This window comes from Arctopsyche grandis, chromosome 7 (genome assembly GCF_051622035.1).
Source record: "Arctopsyche grandis isolate Sample6627 chromosome 7, ASM5162203v2, whole genome shotgun sequence".
Classification (NCBI taxonomy): Eukaryota; Metazoa; Arthropoda; class Insecta; order Trichoptera; family Hydropsychidae; genus Arctopsyche; species Arctopsyche grandis.
In genome coordinates this window covers 16,668,071-16,692,998 of record NC_135361.1, presented here as the reverse complement: position 1 = coordinate 16,692,998, position 24,928 = coordinate 16,668,071, and the positions used below count along the sequence as shown (strand labels likewise).

The 24,928-nt window shown below is 33.2% G+C and overlaps 3 protein-coding genes across 3 annotated transcripts in view; 2 read left to right on the top strand and 1 right to left on the bottom strand.

The window, feature by feature from the left end:
• ush (Zinc finger protein ush) overlaps positions 1-1,392 on the top strand; it is a 258,650-nt gene extending 257,258 nt beyond the window's left edge. Inside the window, exon 3 of the mRNA XM_077434879.1 lies at positions 54-1,392. Coding sequence (XP_077291005.1) covers positions 54-716 — 663 coding nt within the window. The 3' untranslated portion in view covers positions 717-1,392. The remainder of the gene's footprint in view (positions 1-53) is intronic.
• A 6,550-nt stretch (positions 1,393-7,942) lies between these two features.
• fs(2)ltoPP43 (female sterile (2) ltoPP43) lies at positions 7,943-9,858 on the bottom strand. Its single transcript, XM_077434888.1, has 5 exons — positions 9,770-9,858; positions 9,490-9,695; positions 9,084-9,415; positions 8,772-8,953; positions 7,943-8,639 (listed from the first exon to the last, which is right to left on the bottom strand). The coding sequence occupies exons 2-5, from the start codon at positions 9,631-9,633 to the stop codon at positions 8,305-8,307; spliced, it is 993 nt and encodes a 330-aa protein (XP_077291014.1). The 5' UTR covers positions 9,634-9,695; positions 9,770-9,858; the 3' UTR covers positions 7,943-8,304.
• Positions 9,859-11,448: 1,590 nt separating this feature from the next.
• Positions 11,449-24,485, top strand: MED15 (mediator complex subunit 15). The gene is made up of 11 exons (XM_077434882.1): positions 11,449-11,636; positions 18,086-18,225; positions 18,301-18,453; positions 21,176-21,640; positions 21,957-22,163; positions 22,238-22,412; positions 23,123-23,313; positions 23,396-23,574; positions 23,645-23,769; positions 23,847-23,949; positions 24,032-24,485. The coding sequence occupies exons 1-11, from the start codon at positions 11,551-11,553 to the stop codon at positions 24,368-24,370; spliced, it is 2,163 nt and encodes a 720-aa protein (XP_077291008.1). The 5' UTR covers positions 11,449-11,550; the 3' UTR covers positions 24,371-24,485.
• The last annotated feature ends 443 nt before the right edge of the window (positions 24,486-24,928 follow it).

The window sequence follows — 24,928 nt, the reverse complement described above, 5'->3', positions numbered from 1 at the left end:
TATGCAATTTCAATGAAATGTAAATATTAATTTTTGTATTGCTCTTGTTACAGGAGGAGAACTTCATAACTTGCATCCTGGAAGATGAGACAGCGCGAAGCGGTGAAGCACCAAACGTCGCACCCGTGACCCCAGTCTTGGCCCCACCACCAGTTCCATCTCCAAGTCCCGAGCAACGCCCAGATAGATTACACTACTGTGACGCTTGCAATTACAGTTCGAGTTACAAAGGAAACGTGGTTCGTCACACGAGACTTGTACACAGTGGTTCCGGTATAAAATCGCCAGGACAATCGCTCATCGGCGAGGGAGAGGAATCTTTAGTTTTAAACGGCAATGAAACGCCCATTAGGAAGTCGACAACACCCATCGACGACGACGAGCCAAGACCCAACGTTATCATCAAGCAAGAAATTCAAGAGTGTGAAATAGACGTCACCAACACCGACGATGAGATCAAGAAGGAGTTCGTTGAAGTAAAGGAGATCAAACAAGAAGTCAAGAGTAGGGACACTCCCGAAACAGGAGGAGATCCCGATTTGATAGAGGCTAAAGTAGGACCCAAATACTGCACGTCTTGTGATATACCGTTTAAGTACATGTCTACGTTTATGGCGCACAAAAAGTTCTACTGTTCCAGTCACGCTGGTGAAAATGTTGCAAATGCTGGAAACAACAACTTGGCCGCAAGACCTACTGAAGCTACCATCTTGTAAAACTCACATCTCAGCTTTAAAATTGCAATATGGATTTTCAGCGGTGTTAAAACGCGTTTTGGAATTTGACACATCTGAAAAACTAAAGCATTTTCCTCCGCTACATTAACGTTAACTCTCTGCATTCTAATCATTTAGGTACATATGTAGATGTGTTTAGATGTAAGATACTTATTGCCAATTTATATATTTAGAACAATATAGAAATTTATTCGTAGGAATAATTTTCAATAATATATAATAGCAAGTGCAATGTTAATCTTATATAATATATGTATATTATAATATATAAAAAAATCATATCGTTGAAAAATTAATTGTACATAACATTTTTGTTGTTGAACAAACGAAATTGAGCTCTTCCTTGCAATTCTGAGAAATCTCTTGAAATGAATCTATGTAATTCGGGCCAGTTTTAGGACTTACATTTATTAAAATATATTTATATACACATCCAATTAAATTAGAATAGAAATTATATGCTGACTTTATTCTGAAACAGTAGGCATTTATGAGATTTGTTTCAACGACGAACTTTCGACGCAAGAACTGCCTGATTCTTTAAACACCGATATTGTTTTAAAAATGTTATTCCCTTTATATTATCATTAACTATGTATACTACACACATAAATGTAGCATTTAAGTTGTAATTATTGTATGTTATTAAAAATAAACCGTGTTATACCTATACATATTCATGATATTACAAATACTTGGCATTGTATACGTACATTATGTATTCTTGATAAGTATACATATTAATGAATTGTTACGTTTTAATTCTAATGTTATAATTGAATCTTATCTTTTTCTCCACATATTAATTGTATACATTGTATGTTTAAGTGACGGGAAAAATATTAAAATATCACAAATTTCTAAGTCATTTCTTATCTCGTGATATTTCATTATAAGTTATGTATATGTTAGTTTATCAAATGTATATAAATATTAAAAAAATAAATATATGATCGCATTTAATACAACCTTAATGTCATTAAAAAATGGTATAAAATTATCAATGTCGAATAACGTACGATTTAAAAAAATAAATCACAAATAAAGACACCCAGTGATTGAAACATATATACATATAAAAGTGTAAATTTCAATTATTAAACTGTTTCATTATTTAAATGTGAATATAATATAATCAAAATATTCAGTAATTATAGAAAATCTGTATACGTGGCGTTTAAATAAAACATATATGCAATATATGTGTGTATATATTAAATTTCATATATTACAGTGCTGGTTATGAAAGCAAATTTTAATCATTGGAAGCAGCTTGTGATAAATGATCATTATCCTGGTGAAAATCTTGCATGTTTTAAAATTAAGTTTAGTAAAGAAATTTCATCAAAACATTATAATAGATATATATATGTATATATATATATATATATATATATTATACTACGGACGACAAGATAAAATCTACAATTGGCTTTCGTGGCCATCATTGATATAATGCATTGAAATTGTAAATATTTGTAAAATTTAATAGTTACTTTAAATATTGTTTATCCATTTTTATTGATTAATTCAATTAAATACCATAATATATTCTCTATGCCAAAGCATTGCTAGAGTTATCTGATAATATGCATTTATCAACGTGAATTTCATTAGAAATAATTGTTCTCTGTATCAAAATTAGAAAAAGTAAGTATGCTCTTTGATTGCGAGCTAAAAAAGTGTTTGGTCTCGAATTCATAAAGATAAATTTTCTAAAATTAAAATAGTACTTAAAAACAGATTTCATAATTCCTCGATACTGTAAGTTTTTATATACTCACATAAACCGTATTATTTATCTAGGCCTTTTCTGACAGTATGTATGTATACTACTTTGAATTTTTATTCTCCTATGGTCTTTAAACATTTTGAAAATTATTCTTTTTCAATGAGAATAATATGCATACATAATATGCATCATATACCAAAGTATTACATACTATGCTAGAATAATCCTAGTAATGTTTATTTCAAAATTTACGCTTTGAAATATTACGAAATAAAATCGTAGCAATACAATACAATAAAGTGAGTATTAAAAGCTTTTTTTTTTCAAATTCCCTATTATAATCATGAAAACTGATTTTAAAAATAATAATTAAATAAAATTACATATACAATAGCATTTCTCTTAATTATTCACATTATCAAACACGAGATCTCAAATTACTTTGTGTTCACATTCAGTACTATTTAAATACATATTTAATTAAAAATAAAAAATAAAACACATACACATTTTCTCCCGATAGAAATATTATAACCACTTTGAAAGTGTCATATAGCAATAGGCTTTAACATTGAAATATAAAGAGACTTGTGCCTCTTTTTAAGTGATTGTGTTAAATATCTTATATATATGATGAATATATGTAATATATATTCATTTTATGAGAAGTATCCGAGACAATAAATTATTTATCAATCATGAATGCATCTTTAAATTAAAACCATCACGTAACTCCTCCTCCCATCATCCTGTCCCATCATCCTGATTTGATAAACATTTGCGACAATTTTCATTTGAAAAGTATGTTTTTAGTAAACAAGTATGTAAATTTTTTGAATATATTTAAAGGTTACAAAAATAAATATGTAAGTACAAACATTTGTAAATTATAAAAACAAGTTGAAATAAAAACAACATTTAAAAAAATGGCATGTCTGTAGATCTGGCACGGCTCCGCGTGTATCTCCTGAAATACGCTACGGCAGATATGCAACACGATTTATCCGCGCGCCTAACGAATATTTTGTGCCGTTTTGGTCCGATAAAAAAGGCATATAATGCACCTTTATTGCATGAAATTCGCAGCGGGGCCAAGCCCACATGGTGGCGTGTGTATTTTTCAGACGATAGCTAATGTTTGTTTGCAGTTCTGCTGATAAAACTGCGCTGGGGTGTTTTTTTTTCCCGCTTTATTTTATCCTTATCGTGCGAAACCAGCTTCCAATATTTTTAATGCGAGCCAATGCACTATAGAAATGGATGTGCACCATTTTTTCACACAATATAAGAAGAAAACAAAATTGTCAAATGAGTAATCAATATACATCCATACTACATACGTATGTATATACATATGTATGGTAAAAGTAATTGTGATGATACAATTCATTTACATTGTTGTGAGTGATGATTTAAACTGAAGGCAAATATTAATATAATATAATGAATGCCTTGAGACAGATCTACATATTTTATTAAAAAAATCTTCAAACATTTCATTTCATATAAATATCACATCAGTGGCGTCCAGTAGCGGCTCGTGAGAATTCATAGTGGGGGGACTACAGAGATTAATCAGGCTGTAGTAGCTCGTTAACCAAACCGATGGTCGAATGAAAATAAAAATAGCATACATATGTACTATACTGGGAGGCTGCAGCCCGCAGCCCATGTGGACGACAAAAATAGCATGAATTTGTACTGTACTAGGAGGACTGCAGCCCGCAGCCTATATGGACGAGCCGCCACTGGTGGCGTCGCAAGGAGTGATATTTTTTCCTAATTATTAATATTTGTTAATTTCTATGACTAAGTGCCGAAGAACGAAGCGCCAAAAGAGAAACTAAGTTCACACGTTGACTGAATCAGCTAACCTTCTTACCATTAGGTACATACACTGATTTCTTAGGAATTCTAATAAAAGCCAATTATGGCTCATATTTGATGCTATATATGTAGCTGCAGCCGACGGATTTCGCAGTAGCTGTATAAATACAGAAAGCTGTATATATACAGAAATTGCAATGAGTCGTGTAGCCGCTCATGGATCGTCATACAACGAATATGTCTTAAATAATTCTTAAAAACGAAAATAAATTAAAATAAAATAAAATTATATAAAAGTACGGCGATCAAAAATTTTGCAGTATTGGAAACATTTCATCCTATATATAAAACTATCCCAAAAGAGCTATGTAGTTTCTTTTTCAACACACCCATCTTATCTTATTAAAAAGTGTAGAAATATAATATTAATTTATCAAGAAATCAAGAAATTAATTTATCAGTATCAAGAAATCTTAATATTAATTTATTAATTTAATACAGGTAAACCCATTTTAATATATCAGCAATAATGAAAGTAAGGATTATATAAGAATATTAACAAAAGTTTTGGCTATTAAGAATATTAACAAAAGTCTCCGGGTTCCGGTTATATAAGAAAAATCTCTGGGCTAAATAATACCGTGGCGATTTTTTCGATTACGTATAAATTAATTAATATACCATAAAAATGATATTTGTCTTTTCTTATTTAAAAATGATATGTAACTACTACAACTTTCTTATGATTGACCTTCTAAAGTTTAACAAAAACAATCATCTGAGAGGTCATACTCTCAGACTGCAAAATTATATTTCCTTAAAAAAAATTAGAGAATACTTCTTTTCAAATGGAGGAGCTAAAATTTGGAATGATCTACCAAATGAATTAACCAAAACCTCTTTAAAAAATAAACTTGATAATTCTCACTGTATTTTCTTTTGTTTCTTTTATTATTATTATTTTAGGTTGTATTTTGATTTATGTTTTTATTTTATTTTGACTCTTATTTTTATCTTATTTTCATGTTATTCTTCTTGTTATAAATGGCAAATCCCTTGGTCCATCGGCAATGCCGCCTCTCCCATTAAATAAATAAATAAAATCTCCGGGTTTGCGGCAGACTAAGAGGTGGCAACTGTTAATAAAATAAACGTGAAGATGTCATCGAATTATATCAATATCAAACAAAAAATATAATGGTAAATATAGAAGCATTATATTTTAGATAAAAAACAATGTGCGGTTAGATGCCAATAAACTGATCATAAGTATATTAAAGTTGTTAGCATGTAATGCTTTCGAACCAAATGGTCACGGGTTCAATCCCTGCCCGGTGCTATGGGCCAAAACTTGAATATGTGACTCCAAAGCCATCGTTGCCTTTCAGAGTTTGCCATTTCATCTGATTTTCATCGAAATGGTTCCAACAAATTTGCAACCTTGACCTATTTCTCGCAAATTTCGAGCTTTTCAGCATCTTGAAGTCGCTGATTTGTAAAAATACTGCAAAAATTCAAAATTGTTAAATCTATCCATCTTTACGTCTCTATAATTCTCTGCAAAAAATACTCTATAAATTGTTTATCGATGTTTATAATTGGCCCGGAAGGCGGATTGGGGTTTACCTGTATAAATAAAAAATTGAATATGTCCACTATACTTATTTATATATGTACAATCCTTACATAAAGACTACTGTGCCAAAATTTTGCTCCGGCAGAAATTGCTTCACTTCTTTCAACAGTTTTACAAGGTATGAAAGAAATCATACTCTCGATGGTGACCTCACTTATGTATGGAAATGCTGACGTTGCAAATTTCACACAAAGTCGTGAGCACCTTGAATTTCATAGGTTGATCACAAATTTCATCTTTGATCTTCACCGCGTTATTTATTTATTGAAAAATCAACCGGCCTCATATGTAGAAATTCAGAAAAACAAAGAATAAATATAACAAAATAGCATCAGAGCCCAATTATAGATTTTTACAAAATACATAATATATCCAGTACATATAGACAAACAAATGAGAAAGAAAAGAATAAAAACTAAAATATGACTAAATAGGACAATGCATAATTAAACATATAGTTATATAATATAATTGTACAAAGAATATATAATAGAAATGGATCAATCAGTCAAGACTTCTGATGGCAGTCCTGAATTGATTTAAGGAAATACCTAACAGATCAGCCTCATTCGTCTTTCCGTTAAGCATACGATAAACACACTGTATCTAGGAATATTTTAGGGAATTGGTTTTGAAAGGATTAAGTAAAAAGAGTGCAACGTGTCTAGAATACCTAACTGGGATCCTGAAACCAAGCTTACCCAGTAAATCACTGCATTATTCTTCGCAGTTCACATGAAAGTGTATGCCATTATTTTGAATTTTAAATTTAGTATCACGTTCGATTAAATTTTGTTGAGCTGTTGATTGGATAGAATCTTGAGCAGCGCCTATCTACGATATAAAACTTGCCTATATCGAATGTAAAAACCAAGCGTAAAGAATGGTGGACAGTTACCTCTTCCATGAAACAAATTTTGGATGGTTTTATAAACACTGTTTGAGCCATTTATACCAGTGCTTTCCAATTAATTTCATGTCACGACCCTCTAAATCTGAAAGAATTAATTCCCGGCCCCTATAAAAAATATGCCCAAATAAACCTTTTAACCTTTTTTCTGGTTAAAAGGTTTATTTGGCAGTAATTATTACAATAATAATACACATATTTATATTCAGCACAAAATTATAGGAACTTGCTTAAAAACATATTTTTTTTAAATAAAAACTATACACACATGAAACAATTTAATGCGATAGATGAGGTCGCATGTTTTTACATAACAAATCGATATCGGGTAATAAACAAAGGCATGACCTTTGCTTATTTTTTTAAATAAGTAATTACGAAAATGCTGTTTCGCATTGGTACGTAGTCGTGAAAGGAATAAGAGTTACCAGGGCTTCTTTTCCAATAGCAGGATATTCCTGCTGTCACCTTAACCAAAATTCTGAAATACTTTTTTCATTAAATTCCACTTCAAGCAAATTATCTGATCTGATATCGATCAACTCTTCTTGGGCTGTCCACGTAATATGATCATATTTTAAGGACTTGGCAAAAGGTGTTCTTATCCAATTGTTCCTTTCATCCTCATTCAAGTTATATAATAATTTATATAATAATAATAACATATATAAATATTTCCTTAAATATATACATTCCCTAAATATGTAATGTGGAAAAATATTCATAAATGAATATTTGTACTTTCTATTGAATATTTTCGCGGCCCCCGCGAGAAATCCTACGGCCCCCCAGGGGGTCGCGACCCTCAATTTGGGAAACCCTGATTAATACCACTGTATACCATTTGTAAACACTGTTTAAACCAGGTTGTTACCGAGTTATCACTCAGGCATTACTCGAAATGTGGGAACATTCGAGTGACCAAATTTGCAGATTCAGTTTGAGTGCACTCGTATCGTGTCAACTCGGTATTGGTTGTTCAAATAATTAAATTATTGTTAACTTCATAATCACGAGTTTTAATCAAAAATTTACCTTGACGAATTTTTAGCGAATTACATATGTATGTGTGTACTTAAAAATTAATAAAACTACATATTTACACTTGTAGTATTTCTCTTTAATTTTCTATAATTGTTTTACAAATTGTTAGTTCTATGTTAATCGGCTCATGAACATAATTGAATAATATTCAATCACAAAATACAGCTATTTTCATGTGAAAATGAATAAAAATGATAAATACATTTACATAATGCATTTCATATCATGAGTGGGGTTTTTTTTTTAAATAAGACAATTGAATAGCACATACTTATAAAGATAAAATATTATATACGAATATGTATGTAAATATGTAAATATAAGCTGAGTACTCAATTAAAATGCTAATATCTTAAGAGTTATAGTAAGATTGAGAGTGAAGATATCGTGAACACAATTAAGGAAAAAAATTGCAGCTTCAATCAAAAATTTCATCAATATCTGAATAATCGTTACTATCCTTTGATTTCTTCGAACAATTATCATCACTATCGTCGTTTTTGGGATAGAAAAATACATTTTCTTCATCGACAGTTCCTGAATCATCTTTGACTGCTTTGGAATCATCATATTCGATCAATTTAGGTAAGGCTACTCCTTCTTCATTGTTTCGATTTAAAATTTTGGATTTGTATTTGGCATATGCAAGTCCATATCTTTCCACGTCATCTTTATTTATTTTAATTGCATCAGTATCATTCTTTGCATAGCCATAAATTGCCTCTTCATCATCCTCACTAGACAAATCATTCTCTAAAAAAAATAGCAATACATAAAGTTACATATTGTTTATTTAGCCATAGTGACGACTTGGAACTACTCTGAAATGTCACTATGGCAAAATTGATTATTTTATGTATAAAATAAAAATTAACATATGAACACCTAAATCCATATTTTGTACGGCACGTATAATATCATCTTCATCAACGCTATCATCTTCAGTGTCTGGATATTCATTACGCCAGTTGTTTTCCTCATTTGAGTCTTCATCTTGACCTTCATCCGAAGAGTCTTTACCATCACGAAATGCACTATTTACTAGTTCTCCGCTTAGTGGATGTATACTACAAATTCCAAAAAATTTTATGCATTTACTTTTTTTGAAGTACAACAATATATGTATTTTCGAGACATCACTGGCCACATATATGCAATATAAGGAATCCATTATAGGAAAAATAAATAAATACTGACCCTTCAATGTCAATAACATCGATTGACACATCATCCGATTGCGATAAATATAAATCATAGGCAAATTTTTGTTCTTCCTTCTCACTTTCATGGTTATACAAATCAAGTATTGAAAAATTTGAATCCGTTTCAATATCTGTAGCGTTTCTATTCTCGGGATTTATAGACAGTCCTCTACTGTAATTCACGATTTTTAATCTATTCTTGCGATATGCTGAGTTTCTATCATCTTTCAGTTGTTTTATTATTCTAGAAACTTCCTTCGTTGCATCAATTATATTCCTATTTTTATCTTTGAGTAACAATCGATTGATACAACCATTTTCATTATCCTGAAGTAATAAAACAAGAGTTATTTTACAAGATATAAAAATTATAATACTATGTGAAATTAAATGAAAATAACCTCTTGATTAACAGTGCCTGAGAACATAAACAGAGACGGAATCGGTTCTACGGTGTCATCGATTCTTGCACGTTTACAATGTAGAACTAATGCTTCAGCAGGACTCTCTTCCAGGCGCCTTTTTACTCTTAGAACGGTAGTCATCACACCGAATTTCGAATTTTTGCTTTTAAATTAATATAATACAAAAATTTGATAGAATATGCCTGAAATACAAATAAATAAGTGATGTAATACATACGCAATGAATAAAAAAATCACAATAATATAATATATGCACCGCAAAAACTGTAAACGTCCAAACGCGCGCGCCACCAAACGTCAAATACAGGAATATGACCCAACGCCCAGATTATTCGTCCATGACTAGTCCATACAATTGGCCTTAGGAAATAAGAGCTATCTCAGTGGCATATTCTCCTTGATATGGGATGGTGCGATCATTCTAAGACCTTAACCCCTAGGAGGCCTATTTAGACGATAAAAAAACTCTACTTTTTTATAGCTGAGTAAGTCAAGTACTTTTTTTCACTTACAAGTAAGCAATGGGATTTTAAAAATTGATTATACAAATTTATTTTTTAAAAATTGACGAGACTAATGTATTTATTTTATTGTCATAATGTTTGAAAATTAGATATTTCATTGAATTAAACTGAATTATTTTTGAAATGAGAATTTTCTTATTTTATACCGTTTTGAAATTATTGTATTCCGAATAAAGGTCTGTTCATACATATCCAGCACGGCCCGTATCCTGCAGGTGTCCTGCAAGTGCGGATAGTATTCTTTGGTACATTATATGGACGTATTCATACTCCATTCGCGCATGCGCATTTACGCATTCATGCGCGTCCATATAGAATGTACTAAAGAATACTGTCCGTACTTTCAGGATACTTGCAGGATTCGGGTCGTGCTGGATAGGTATGAACATACCTCTATGCGTCTGCGACACGAACGGCAGCGTGCGGCCAAATATTGTTTGTATGAAATTGTATGAGATATAACACACTACGCGTCACGCGACGTAGTGCGTTATATCTCATACAATTTCATACAAACAATATTTAGCCGCACGCTGCCGTTCGTGTCGCAGACGCATAAGTGCGGTCAGACCTTAAACGGATTATTCTGCAAAAAGCGAGTCACTAAAATCTCGATCACGGAACATCTAGTACAATAATTCGCACAAGTTTTTCAATTGATGGAGTTTGGGTGCCAGATGTTTCGTGATCGAGATATTAGTGACTTGCGCTAGATCGCTTTTTACGGAACTATCACTGAATCACTTGCAACACCCTCACAATTTCAAGCTATCAGTCACTTACGACTATTTTACGTAATTAAATAATTAAAACTTTATACATGATGTAATACAAAATTGAAGGGGTTGCAATTTTTGAGCTTTGCGCCAAAACCTACATTGTGACTGGACTGGTTTCTTTTAAATTATTTACATATTAAATGAATATAATGGTAATTGGACTATTCGTCACATTAGGGTGGTCACAAAGACAATTTTTGCCATGAAAATCGCGAATACACAATATTTGGCTCTCAAGTTCTCGTTACTATGATAGTTATCTTTAGTATGATGGACTTTTCGGCTGCCAGATGTTCCGTTATAGAGATTTTAGTGACTTTTTAATCTTTGTGACGAGTAATTTGTGACCAGTGATCACCGAACCGAATATAATATGGAGGGTAATTGGACTATTCGTCACATTGGGTTGGTCATAAAGACATTTTTTGCCACGAAAATCGCGAATACACAATATTTGGCACTCAAGTTCTCGTTACTATGATAGTTATCGTTAGTATGATGGACTTTTCGGCTGCCAGATGTTCCGTTATAGAGATTTTAGTGACTTTGTGACGAGTAATTTGTGACCAGTAATCACCGAACCAATATGGAGATACAATCTACATTTACAAATAACGTATACTGGCTGAAACACAATGCGAGTAGTGTCAACGCTATCAGTTTCGGTGTTTCATTTGACGTGAGCTTGCTCTGGTTCAACCAGTTCGGTCGATTGTATTCCACGGTTTTCCAGGATGGAGGAGTTGCGTCCTTTCAGTGCAGGAGCTGACGAGACCTCGTGGAGAACTCCTTCTTTCAGGCAGAATGTCGTCGCTAAAATGTAAATGTCTATTTCTTCATTTTTTCTCATCTCGGTCCTTCACTCGTACATATCTTTACTTCCCTATTTATATTGGTTTTAAACACCCATATATATGAGCATCGTTATGGAAGTCAAAAAAATTTCGTAACCTCAAAAATATTTGATAACTCCATATTTAGCGAAGAATTGTTTGATAATAGATATATAGTTTACCGTAGAGACAGAGATGTTTTGAATAGCTCCAAAAAGGAAGGTGGAGGTGTCCTCCTAGCTATAAAAAAACAGTTTACCTCATTTAGGCTATTATCTTGGGAAAGCACTGTTGAAGATCTTTGGGTTAGGATATATCTAAATTGTAATTTTATTATTAACATTTGTTTAGTTTACCTACCCCCTAACTTAAATAATAATCTTCTACAGGCTTTCTATGAAAAATGTCATGGAATTTTTTCTAATACTGATACCAACCATGAATTCATTATTGTTGGTGATTTTAATATACCTAACATTGTTTGGTCAAAAGACTCTAGTAGCACTAAAATGTTAATAAACAATCCCATTGATCCGAAATCGTCCTTGTTATTTAATCTTATGGCTTATGGTAATTTATGTCAATATAATTATATAAAAAATTTTAATGGTCGTATTTTGGACTTATTCTTATGTAGCTTTGAACCATCTAGCTTATCTATAGCATGTCCAGTTAGTAAGTTGGATAAACACCATCCAGCATTCGATGTGCTCTTAGTTGTTAAGAAGATAAAATATTTTAAGCCCTTATGTAATAACATTGTACTGAATTACAGAAAATGTAATTTTGGTAATTGCAGAACTAATTTATCATTAATAGATTGGTCTGATCTTTTTAATAATTTGAGCATTGATGAATCGGTCAGTGTATTTTACAACACATTATACAGTATTATTGGTAACAATACACCTACAAAGAAAATTGTATCTGACACTGGCCGATATCCAATCTGGTTCAGTAAATCATTGGTGAAATGTCTCAAGGAAAAAGCCAAAGTACATAAAAGGTACAAAGTCTTTGGTAATCCCAGAGATTACGACACCTTTGCATTATTAAGAACTCGCTCCAAGAGACTGTTGTCCAAATGCCATACTGACTACTTGTCATATATTGAATCCCGCATTTCATCGAACCCTAAATGCTTTTGCTCTTACACCAAGTCTAAATGCAAGGGTAATTCTTTGCCCGAAACTTTAAGATTTAATAACATTTGTGCCTCATCCTGCTTACATATGTGTGAATTGTTTTCTGAATATTTTTCATCTGTGCATAACAATGATGATTGCTCCCTTTCATATGTGGACGCTCACATTGACAATTGCTCGTACTGCCTTGATAAAATATATGTTGAAAAAAAGGAGATTACTTATGTCCTATTAAATTTAGATGTAAATAAGGGTGCTGGACCTGACGGCATACCTCCATACTTTATTAAAACTTGTTATTTGGAACTTGTAGAACCCTTATTTATAATTTTTAACAATTCTTTATCTGCTGGTGTATTCCCTTCTAAATGGAAACTAGCCAATATTGTACCTATTTTCAAGTCTGGCGATAAATCACTTTGTAATAACTATAGACCAATAAGTATCTTATCCTGTTTTGCTAAAATTTTTGAATGTTTAACTTATAATCATATTTATTCTCATGTAGTGCCTAAAATTGCACAGGAACAACATGGATTTGTTAAAAAAAAATCAACCGTTTCTAATCTTATTGAATTCACTACCACAATTTATAAATATCTTAATACTCGTACACAAGTAGATGTTATATATACAGACTTTCAAAAGGCTTTTGACAAGGTTAATCACGGTTTGCTAATTCGTAAATTATCTAAATTTGGAATTCATGGAAATTTACTTAGATGGTTAACTTCTTATCTTAATTTGAGAAGTCAATTGGTTACAATTAAAGGTTTCTCATCTGCCCCTAAAATAATCCTTTCAGGAGTTCCTCAAGGTTCTCACCTTGGACCACTTCTGTTTATTATTTTTATTAATGACCTAATCCCCCTACTGAAGTGTCAATGCTTACTTTATGCCGATGATCTTAAGGTTTTCCATCCTATCAATAGTGAGTCGGATTGCTTAAAATTACAATCCGACATTGATATAATATCTGAATGGTGTAATGTAAACCTTATGCATCTCAATATTTCTAAATGCTTCTCAATGACACTTTCCAGAAATCGTAACCTAATTGACTTTACTTACAATATTAATAACGTAGATCTTACAGCAAAAAATTGTGCCAGAGACTTAGGTATACTTATAGATTCCAAACTATCATTTAATGAACATATTAATCATATTGTTACTAAATCTTATAAACTATTGGGATTTATTTGCCGAGTTGCGAAGCCCTTTAAGAATCCCCATACTCTGATTCTACTCTATTACAGTCTAGTTCGTAGTAATATGGAGTATGCCTCAATCATATGGTCTCCCTATTACCAAACTCACATTGAGCACTTAGAAACAATCCAGAAGCGTTTTCTGCGCCATTTATCCTATAAGACTGGTCTTAAAAAACTGTTACCATCTTATAATGACAGACTTTCTTTTTTCCATATTGCAAGTTTGTCTCAGCGTAGAAGGGTTTCTGATTTGTTAATTTTATATAAGATTGCTAATGGTATTCTTGACACGTCTGTTTTAAGCGAGATTAATTTTAACGTTAATGCCCGATTCACCAGATGCACAAATCTTTTTTATCCACCTATTTGTCAAAGCAACACCTCTTTCAATAGTGCAATCGTTCGTATATGCCGTATTTACGATAGCTTAGATGATTGTCCTGACCTCTTTAGAGACTCTTTTAGTATTTTTAGGACAAAGGTGAAGAAAATAATATGTGGTTGATTTGCTTCTTCACCCTTATAGTCTTTCTTTTTCTTTTTTACTTTATCTGTATCTTTTTCTTTATCTGTTTCTTTTCTTTTTTTTTTAAATCTTGATGTTTTTGTAATTTTACTTTTTTATATCACCATGTGGTGCTCACTGTAAATGGAATATTATATTTTTATTTATGTTTATTATTATTTTTTGTCTCATTATACAACTTTCTTTTTATATTTTATTCTGTATGTGTGCCTATTTAAATAAAATAAAATAAAAATAAATTTGAGGTTAATTCGATGTGTTTTTGAAATATCCATTTGTAATATATATACATATGGTATTTTTAACTAGTGAGGGCTTATTGACTACACTGAACAAAATTTAGAAAACCAAGGGATACAACATTCTCAAAAGTACTTGGAAATAGATTGTGATCGATTTCTAAATGAACTAGACCCCCAATTAGAATGTATCACATTGATATTTTAAATATACTATGTAGATAGATAGGATTTACAAGAATCCTATCTCAATATCGAATTAGCGATACGTATAGTTATCACTTGCCTGCAATAGTGGCTTCGGCAGATAAGAGCTTTAGTTAACATCGATTAAAGGCTTTAGTCAATAGCGATTATCAATTCGAAGTATGTATATTATCAATACAAAGTGAATTAGCAAGTAATATAAATTTTGATAATATATGTAATAACAGACTTTGCTACAGCCAAATTGACGGAAAATTCGTCTTCAGTTTTTTCTATCTGTAATAATTAATAGTTAAGTTGTTAATAATGTAATAGGTTACCGTTTTAGAAAAAAATATGGTTTTATATAAAGAAAAATTTATTTGAAACAAAAATTAAATTAATGATAAATAAACGACAAAAAAATAAAAACCACGAAATTTTAATTGTGTTCAATTGAATTGATTCCTTTTATATAATTTGATATTTATTGCGAAATTGTCAATGTGGGACATTTGTTATATAAAAAATAATCTTGTTTTTTTTTGTAATTTTATTCTAAATTGTTTAATATATTTAAAAAAAATATGTATTATTTTAAATGAAATAAATTCTTTTAATCTAATGAATAAATAATAAAGGGGCGACATATTTGATATTTGTCAAGGTCGCCACAAACATCGCTACGGCTCTAGTCTTAGGCCTAGAAATCTTCAAAATTATTTGCAATGAGGAAAATTCCAAAGAAAATAACAGAGCTGTGAAGTCGTTAAATAACGATGACTCCGAACTGAAGTTTTTCTCACAATCAGACTCTGATTTTAAATATGTCCAATCGATTGCTCATATGTGTAAGACGATTTCCAGGTACATAAATAAAGTCTTAACTTCACCGACCGACTCAATAGACGGGCGAATTCTCATATACAGTAAGTAAATACATATAAATGTTTTATATGTATTTAATATTAGTAAAATGCAAATCATCCGATTTCTTTTCTTGATATATATATTTTTTATACTTATTTCAATTTGATATCAACTTTATCCTTTCATAGTCTGTTTAGTACAACCATATTTTAAATACATATGTATGTATAGTCGAGTCCAAAGTTTGAAATTTATGTAAATACATACATCTGTGCTAATGGACCACTTTGACTCATTGCAAAGTTGAATCGACAATTGACGCTAATTGGCAAATTCGCTATTCACTAACAAAATATTCACCTTGAAACAAAATCCTCTTTGAATTATATTTAATATATGTATATAATTCAAAGAGATCCAGTCGAATTCCAGGTGAATTATATATATGTATATAATTCAAAGAGGTTACAGTCCAAGTGTTCATTAATGAACATACTAGTTCATTCATACACAAAATATTGGTTTGAGTTTAGTGCTAACAGTCAAAAGCTATCTTCAAATAGACTCGGAAGTGTCGCATGAAACTTTTAGCAGTCAAAACACCAAGTATTTAAAAGGGAAATCTTATGGAAGCCACTTTACGACGTTTCTATAATTCTCTTTTCTGCTAATTTAACAATATTACAGCCAAGGGTAAACATATATATGTAGTACATAAAGGATGGAACAAACGATTGAGAATACTCAAACTTATGCCTAATCGTTTGTGTATGAACTAACAAACTAGTTCGTTTGTAGATTTGTTCTTCTGTCTACACTATAACTGGCCATTTTGGTTTGTGTATGAACAAACTAGTATATTCGTGAACGAACGAAATGTGCACTTGGACTGTAACATATACACGCGTTTAAATTTTTACTTATATACATAATTACTAAACCTTGTTCTTAATAAGATTGTTTTCCCAAATATTTCAATCAATCTCTGTCTGGCGAACCTGAATATAAATATATTCTCATAACAAGTCTCCATTCAGAAATTTACTTTTTGATACTTGATACACAAAGTTATACATATATAATGCAGAGATATAATCCTGACTAAAGTATATACTGTTATAAAATGCATTGAAGTTTCAATAGTAATAAAAATCAACGAGATAAGCTTTCGCTTCGTGTTTCATGCTGTTATTTTGCAATCGCAATTTGTTATATTAAGTTACATTGTTGACGTATCGTTCTACATACACCGTCATCAGTGATATGATCTCTAGCTGCGTTTAACTTCGTTTTTATTCATTTTTAAAGGTCTATTCATATTATCCAGCACTGTACGGCAACAGTATCGCACAGCAGTACACGGAAAATACCACTTCTATTCATACTATACAGCAGCGCACGTTTCGGCACGTTCAGACTTGTTTTGGCCGAGTGCAAGGCAAAATCGGCTTACATATACATTACAGAGCGCAACAATACGGCGCAATATTGCTTGCGTCGTATTTTCGAGTCAATATTGTCACAATATGATGCTTCCGAAAATATTCATGTGCGCATGCGCACTTTCGTTAGTACGTGTGCACTCGCCACTATGACGTCACGTTATGCGTAAATATTTTCATAGTGGGCAAAGAAAACCGGTTTTGTTTGATACATTTCGGTGACATGTACTGCTGTATAATATTTTTATTTATTTTTTTAATTTATACCAGGAAGCCTAACAGGTAACCCCAATGCGCCTTCCTGGCCAGACACATTGTACATTTTATACAAGTATTATTAGTATTATTCAAAGTTAACACATATCAATTATCATCCACAGAGACATCTTTGGTCAAATTGTAAATTTGCAGCATTTTATATAATTCAGCGAAATTCGAGATTGCTCAAAACTCGAGATTTTGCGAGAAAATGGTTAAGGTTGCCAATTTGTTGGAACCGTTTCAATGAAAATTAGATAAATTGGCAACCTCTAATAGGAAACGATCGACCTGGAGTCACAAATCCATGGTCTGGCCGGTAGAACCCAGTGGGATTTCAAGCCGTGACCATTTCGTTCAAAGCATAATATGCTAAACACTAGTCTATTCTGCTGATTTATATGAATAGATCGTGTCAGTTACTGCTGTCTACGTGCAGTTGCCGGTCTGTTCTGTACCAGACCTTAAAAAATGCATACTAGTGTATCTTCCGTCTGTAATTACCGAGCAATCAAGATATAATATTGCTTTTCTTACAATTTAATTTTTATTTTAGATACGAGTTCATACAGAAGTCTGGAATGTCTACATCTCGTAATAGCATTGAGATGGAAAATCATGTATTTCAGAAAGCGAAAACTAAGGAAGAATATTTGAGCATGGTAGCAAGATTGATTTTACACTTCAGAGATATCAGTGAGTTTCTGTTCTTTATTTGTTATATGTATTTTTGTACATGTATGATTTATTACATTTTAAACTTATTTTTAGATTTGAAGAAAACTGCAGTTGTAGGTGTAGCTACTCCGGGATTACCAGGTGGTCCGGGTCCAAATCAAGCTAACAACGTCGGCACTCCTAATCCTAATCAAAGCGTACCGGGAGGAAATCAACCTGGTGCCGCTAATAACGTCGTCGGTCAAGGTAATACTAATATAAATGTTCTACTGTCAAACTAATATGCTATAGACCAGTGGTTCTTAACCTTTTCAGTGGGCCGCACCAATTAGTTTTGGAATCTTTAATTTAGAAAAATACATTTATTCGCAAGATATATTGTTTATTTAAAAAACATATGTACATTTACATATTACATACAAAATAGAAATTCTTCTATTATTTCTTTTCCCTTTATATATCGCACAAATACCAAGAGCTGGTAGCAATTATCCACGTCAGTTGACTCATCCAGTTGTATGCTTATTTTCAGAGGACTGACTTTTATGTCTATCTTAACTAAGATCCTGGATTCGCTGTTCGATTTGATTGATTCCATTATCGAAAAATGAATGATTTTTTTTGTCTTTTAGAATCTAATAAAGTTTTAGCAATTATTAATGCAAAAGACTTTATTAATTCCTCAGCAATCGTGTGAGCCTTTGTTTTTTCTTAGCGCACAGATATGCCACTTGATAAGACGCTTCTAACACGAGCTTTTGAATTGTTGCGCCACATAATTTTTGTGATTGTACCACTGGCATCAAATCGAGCCTTCTTTGACTTCAAGATGTTCAGACTATGACCTGCACCTTCACCACCATGCACATTGTTGAAATGTTCCAACAACTTTGATGGTTTAAGATTTGTTTGAAAATATCTTGGAACATGAGATGCATTGAGGTCGTTGCGTACCATCTTTTTCTCTTGTACAAGTGAATCCGTAACCAACCTAATCGTCTTTCCACTGGTGTTTTTGTGACATGGCGGGGTTTACAACGGTCAATTAAATAATAATATAAATAATGTATAAAATAATAATAATATATTATTCAAAATTTTACGAGAAAAATTCTTACGTTTGTGTGATCAATATATCCTATTCGGGTTTTAATCACTGAATAATTAAGTATGTACAGTGAGCGACAAAAAAAAGCTGCATTTAGACTTCAGGAGGCTACAGACGCTCCGGAATTCCGGAGAGGTATTCCTTGCGGTAGACCTGAAATTGTAGGGGGCTACACACGCTCCGGTAAGCCTCTCCTGTATGACGTGATGGTACGACTTTAGGTCAATTCTCAGTAGTGATTAAGGCTCCCAATCCTGGGATCCCGGTGTTTTCTGGTACTGTGAATCCCGGTCCTGAAACTAGTCTGAATATCGGGATTACGGTGCTGGCAGAAATTTCTGGAAAATAATATGGAAAAAACATTATATTATATAATGAATAATGTTGGGATGAGTAATGACAGTCATAGTCCATTTGTTTGCCACCCGTTTCGACGCCGGCTTGCCGTTTCCACGAAATGGTATGAACGGCCTGTATTGTGTCGCAGATATTGTGCTCAACCGCAATGATATTTGAAGCATATTTTAACTGATTCGAACTCAGAATCGACCATTGATCACGTTTTCATGATCTACAAAAATTTTGTCTGTGTTTCTGTGTGAGTGTCTGTCTGTATGTTTATTGTGTATCAGTGTATTTTGGGGATTTTTTGAACACTGTTCGTCCTATCGAACTGAAATTTGTATCGATACACTGTAATTTTTTTTCAAATTTTTAAGTTGACCGACCGGAAATGGTACCTCCCCTTATAGGCGTCCTCTTTCTTTATAAGTTTTTGAATTAAATTATCTCCCAAAGCACTAATCAAATCGGACTGAAATTTCTCACTTGTAATAGAAATTATTAATATTATACCTCAATATTTTTAAAATATATTTTCCTAAACCGAAAGTAGTACTTTTAATTTAGAGAATCAAGGTTTTTTTATGTTTTTCTAAGAAATCCTTTAATTTATTGAACTAAAATTTTATATCTAGAGTTTTAAGTTTAATACCAAGTTATGTATAAAAGTTGGTAAGCATCCGTCAACCGGAAGTGGCAGTTTACTCTTGTTCAATTTTTTCTTCCACTATTTTTTTCGACCGCTTTAACATGTGTGCTCTTCACGTAAAAATTCAAATATAATTGATGTGTCAATGTGATGTAAATAAATAAAAAAATCACTAAATATAATAATCCGGAAGCGGGATTTTTTCCTCTTAGAAAAATCAAAAATGTTGTGACAATGATTCTTTCCACGCCCTGAAAACATATTTAGCTGAAAATTTATATTTGTATTCTTTTTGTACTAACATAGAGTTGATAAGTTTTTGGTCGGAATTCATAAGCCGGAAGTAGAACTTTTGTCTTGTGTAAGTTTTCCTAACTGGGTCGCCTCATGGTAGACGTCTTCGGAATTCCGGAGCGTCTGTAGACCCCTTTCGCCCAAATTTCGAGCGACAAACCTCTACCTGGCGTAAACAATAAGTTATCGCAATCTTTTTTTTTTTAAACTATTCTATGAACCGTTAGGTTGAGGATAAACAATGCTGTTGGTCAATTAATCCCTCAGTACCGTGTAAACTTTCGTGGCAATAACATCGCATCGCAAATATGTCGTCTTCGTACCATGTGTCGGTCGACGTAAAAACGGTGATTTTGAATCTCAGGAAGGAGGGAATCGCGTTTCGGGATATTGCTCATCAAATGGGGTTTAATGAAACTTGTGTGAGAAGGTTTATCAAAAAATTTAATAAACACAGCAAAAATTCATAATTTGTTCTGTTATAATATTCTTATGATCTATTAATATTCTTATGATCTTTAATATTCTGGTTAAAAACCACTGCTATAGACATACTAAGTCATGTCATTAAACAGGTCCACAAGGTCAGATGCAGGTGTCGCAGACTAACATGGGCGCTCCTTCTAATCAAGTTGGCGGTATACAAAACCAGATGGTGCCTCAGAGCAATATGAACCAACAGGGACCACCGCAGCAGAATTCGCCGATAACTGCGACCAATCTACTTCAAACTCTCAATCAGCGGCCTCAGTTAGCGAACATGCAGCAGCAGTTGCAGAATAAAATGGGTCCCGGCATGGGGATGATGCCGAATCAAGGCCCCATGGGTGCAAACAATATGGGATCGAACCAACTGGCAGGGCAGGTCGTCAATCAAATGAGTGGGGCGAATATGCCTGGACAAATGCCGAACGCTAATATGTCTGGTCCGAATCCCATGGGAAATCAGATGCCGGGAAACAATCCTATGGCAAGTCAGATGGTTCAGAATTCGATGAATCCCAACATGCCCGGACAGATGGTCGGTCCCAATCAAATGGGTGAGTTTCATTATTTTCAAAATACGTTTATAATATAAGGATTTTCATCTTAAAAGCACTACTATATATATTCAAAGTTGTATAATTCAGAATGATAATACATGACCTAAGTTCATGTGCGAATATTTTCCGTAGCATTCCGTCATGAGTCGATTAAGATATATGTATTTAAACATTCGTCCCATCAGTAAACAACACTGTGCTAAATATATGCAAAAGTGTGTCATCAATCATTAATGCTGAATCGAAGTGATTTTTTTCTTGTTTACATATGATTACACGTTCGGTTTTATTATATTACAACAAATCAATGCAGGCAATATCGGAGGAAATCAGCTAAACATGATTCACATGCAACAACGCAAGCCTAACGAATGCATGACTAATATGATGGCGGGAACTGGGGCACCGTTTCAAGCTGGAGGAGCTCGTGGAAGTGCTCCGGGACAATTTCTCCGACAGAGTCCATCTCCGTCTGCACCGTCGCCCGCTACAATGGGTGGACCAAGTCCTGCCTCTATAGGTATATATAATCATACATAATTTAACTGTATTGTCGTATGTATTTACTTTTAATATAATATAATTGATTTAAAGGTGTTATGGCGGGACCGATGCCATCTCCTATGTCGGTGGGTAGTGGAGGTTTAGGTGTCGGAAGTGGTGGACCCATTGGCGGTGTTGGGAGTCCGTCTTTAGCCCCCTCTCCATCATCTCATCATCCAAATCAGCAGCAGCATCAACAGCAACAACATCTTCAACAGCATCCAAGGTTTTATTCATATGCTGTTAATAATATTATTTCATCTTCTTCTTAACCATCGTTTTCCTCATGTCTGAGGGTCGTGATTTTCCCTTCTTCTGACTTCCATAATATGACTCGTCATGGTCCTCCAGCCTTCTCGACATTCTCCAGCTTGCAGTGACTCAACTACAGTTTTCTTAGTGGCAGCCCTGGTCTTGTTGGAGATCTTCTTCTTCCTAGAATGATCAATTTTTCCAGGCTGTCATGGTCTCGCTTGGCTATGTGCCCAAAGAACTGGAGGATACGCCAAGACAAATTGATGATAGCCTATCGGCAACCATCAGCTCTTGCAGGATGGAGGCATTGGTTCTTCTTGCTGTCCAAGGGATTTTAAGCATCCGTCAACCAATCTCAAGCGTCTATTCTCTGCGTTTCTTAAGCTTGCACTGTTCATGTCTCCACTCCTTATAAAAATACGGGGAAAACCAAAGCTTGGACTTATAAAGCTGCAATTTTCGTAGACATGGTGATGTCCAGTCTTTTTATTTCTGTATCACACTCTCTGTCGTTTGATAATTTTGATCTGAAACGAATGAATTCGTGTAGGCACAACTTCAAGATCAGATTAAGCATCCATCCTCATGATTTGACCATTTCAATCCACCATCATAATTTTACTTTCCGCCTGATAATTTGATATTAATCACAATTATATCGTATTAATTGGAATATTTCAGGTCGGTCGGTATGGCGCCGAGTCCATCGTCATCTTTGAATACGCCTTTAGGTGCTGGAGCTGCTCCATCGCCTCTTGGAGGTGGTGGAGGTGGAGGCGACGATCACGCTTACCGTGAGAAAGTTCGACAGCTCTCCAAATACATAGATCCATTACGTAGAATGATTGAGCGTATGGTAAATGACGGTGAAAGTGAGTATTAAATATGTATGTATGTATTACTATAAAACTATTTGCATGTTTATGGATTATGATTGCGAAAATTTATTTGCAGACGTCGAAAAGTTGACTAAGATGAAAAAATTGTTGGATATTTTATCGCATCCATCTAAGCGGATGCCTCTTGAGACATTGTTAAAATGTGAAGCTGTGTTGGAAAAACTCGATTTCAAGTGGAGCGAACGCATGTCTCTTCACTCTCAATCAAATCCACTCCACATCCATGGAATAAAGGTATGAATAAGATTTTTCACATTTTATAATAGTACTTTTGAGGTTTTTTTCATTTATATTATATTTGCAGGAGCATCAAATCTTCAGTCCTCTGCTAGAGGTTGTTAACAATTGTCTTCAATCTCCAGTAGCAAGCCACACACTTGAGCGGACATTCGGTCCCTGTGTGGAAGCTCTTTGCGGACCAGAGATTCGGTATGTAAATTCAAAATAAATGCATCAAATATACACACACTCTTGATATGAAATAACTTAAGGTGATATTTTTGCAGACATATGCCTCCACCGCTTAAAAAGCAAAGAATTGAAGAACCGTTGCCGGATATACCAGATGTCTTGCAAGGAGAAATCGCTAGGCTTGATAGTAGATTCAAGGTTTATATTTGTGCTTTTACATAGTTGTATTGAAAGATTAATCAATATGTAGTTCTTAGTATATAGTATATTTCGTTTTTAGGTGTCTTTGGAAGGTTTGCAAGTTGGTACGAGTACGGGAGCGATTCGTCTTGTGGCACAGTTGGAAGATTCTCGTCTTCCTTGCGTCCCACCAGTTTCGTTGTCAGTTCCTCGTGACTATCCAGCGTCTCCGCCTTGCTGCTTCATGCCACCGGGACATTACGGTGCTACTCCTTTCCTGAAGCGAGTCGGTGATGCATTGAACGCTCGTCTGATTGCTCTACCGCGTCGTTTCTCACTGAGCCAATTGCTCGATACATGGGAAATGAGCGTCCGTCAAGCTTGCAATCCTCATCAAACTGTCATAGAAAACACTTCAACTCTAATAGCCACTTTATAAATTATTTTGTTTTATTATGTATGATTTTTTTTATAATACTATATTTTTTATAATGCTTGAAATGTGTTTTGATATCATTATTATTAATCTTAAATAAATATTGTAATATAAGTCGAACCTTTTTCATTTGTAGTTGGATATTTGTTAGTATTGTGCAAAGTTCATTAACCCTTTGAGTGCTGATTGACGTCTTTTCTGTTGAAAGTCCGCCACATTGAAAATTTCACCAATATTTCCAACTAGAATTATTTAGAAATCCAATAGAAAGCAGGTATAGAAATTGTAGCTAATCCAAACAAACCCTAGATAACTACCGCCGAGGATTTCGAGTTTTGTAATGGTGTGTTTAGACTCTCTGATATATCTTGCAACAATATAAAATAAACAAAATAAGTCTATTAATGAATGTTTTTTTCCCAAAACTAGTTCCATCTTCTTCATTGTTGTTAAAATGTAATGCTCACAATCTAAATTCCAAGTCATAATCTTAAATACTCAGCAGTTAGGGACTTCCAACGGGTAATTCTACTATGGTTATAAATTCAGAAATCCCGGGGT

What these genes read in the sequence shown, in the direction of transcription:
- MED15 (XM_077434882.1), top strand. Translation starts at nt 11,551, where the DNA reads ATGGAGGAGTTGCGTCCTTTCAGTGCAGGAGCTGACGAGACCTCGTGG. An exon ending in CAGAATGTCGTCGCTAAAAT is followed by an intron (nt 11,637 to 18,085) that starts GTAAATGTCTAT and finishes TTTTTATTTTAG; the next exon opens with ATACGAGTTCATACAGAAGT. An exon ending in TAATAACGTCGTCGGTCAAG is followed by an intron (nt 18,454 to 21,175) that starts GTAATACTAATA and finishes GTCATTAAACAG; the next exon opens with GTCCACAAGGTCAGATGCAG.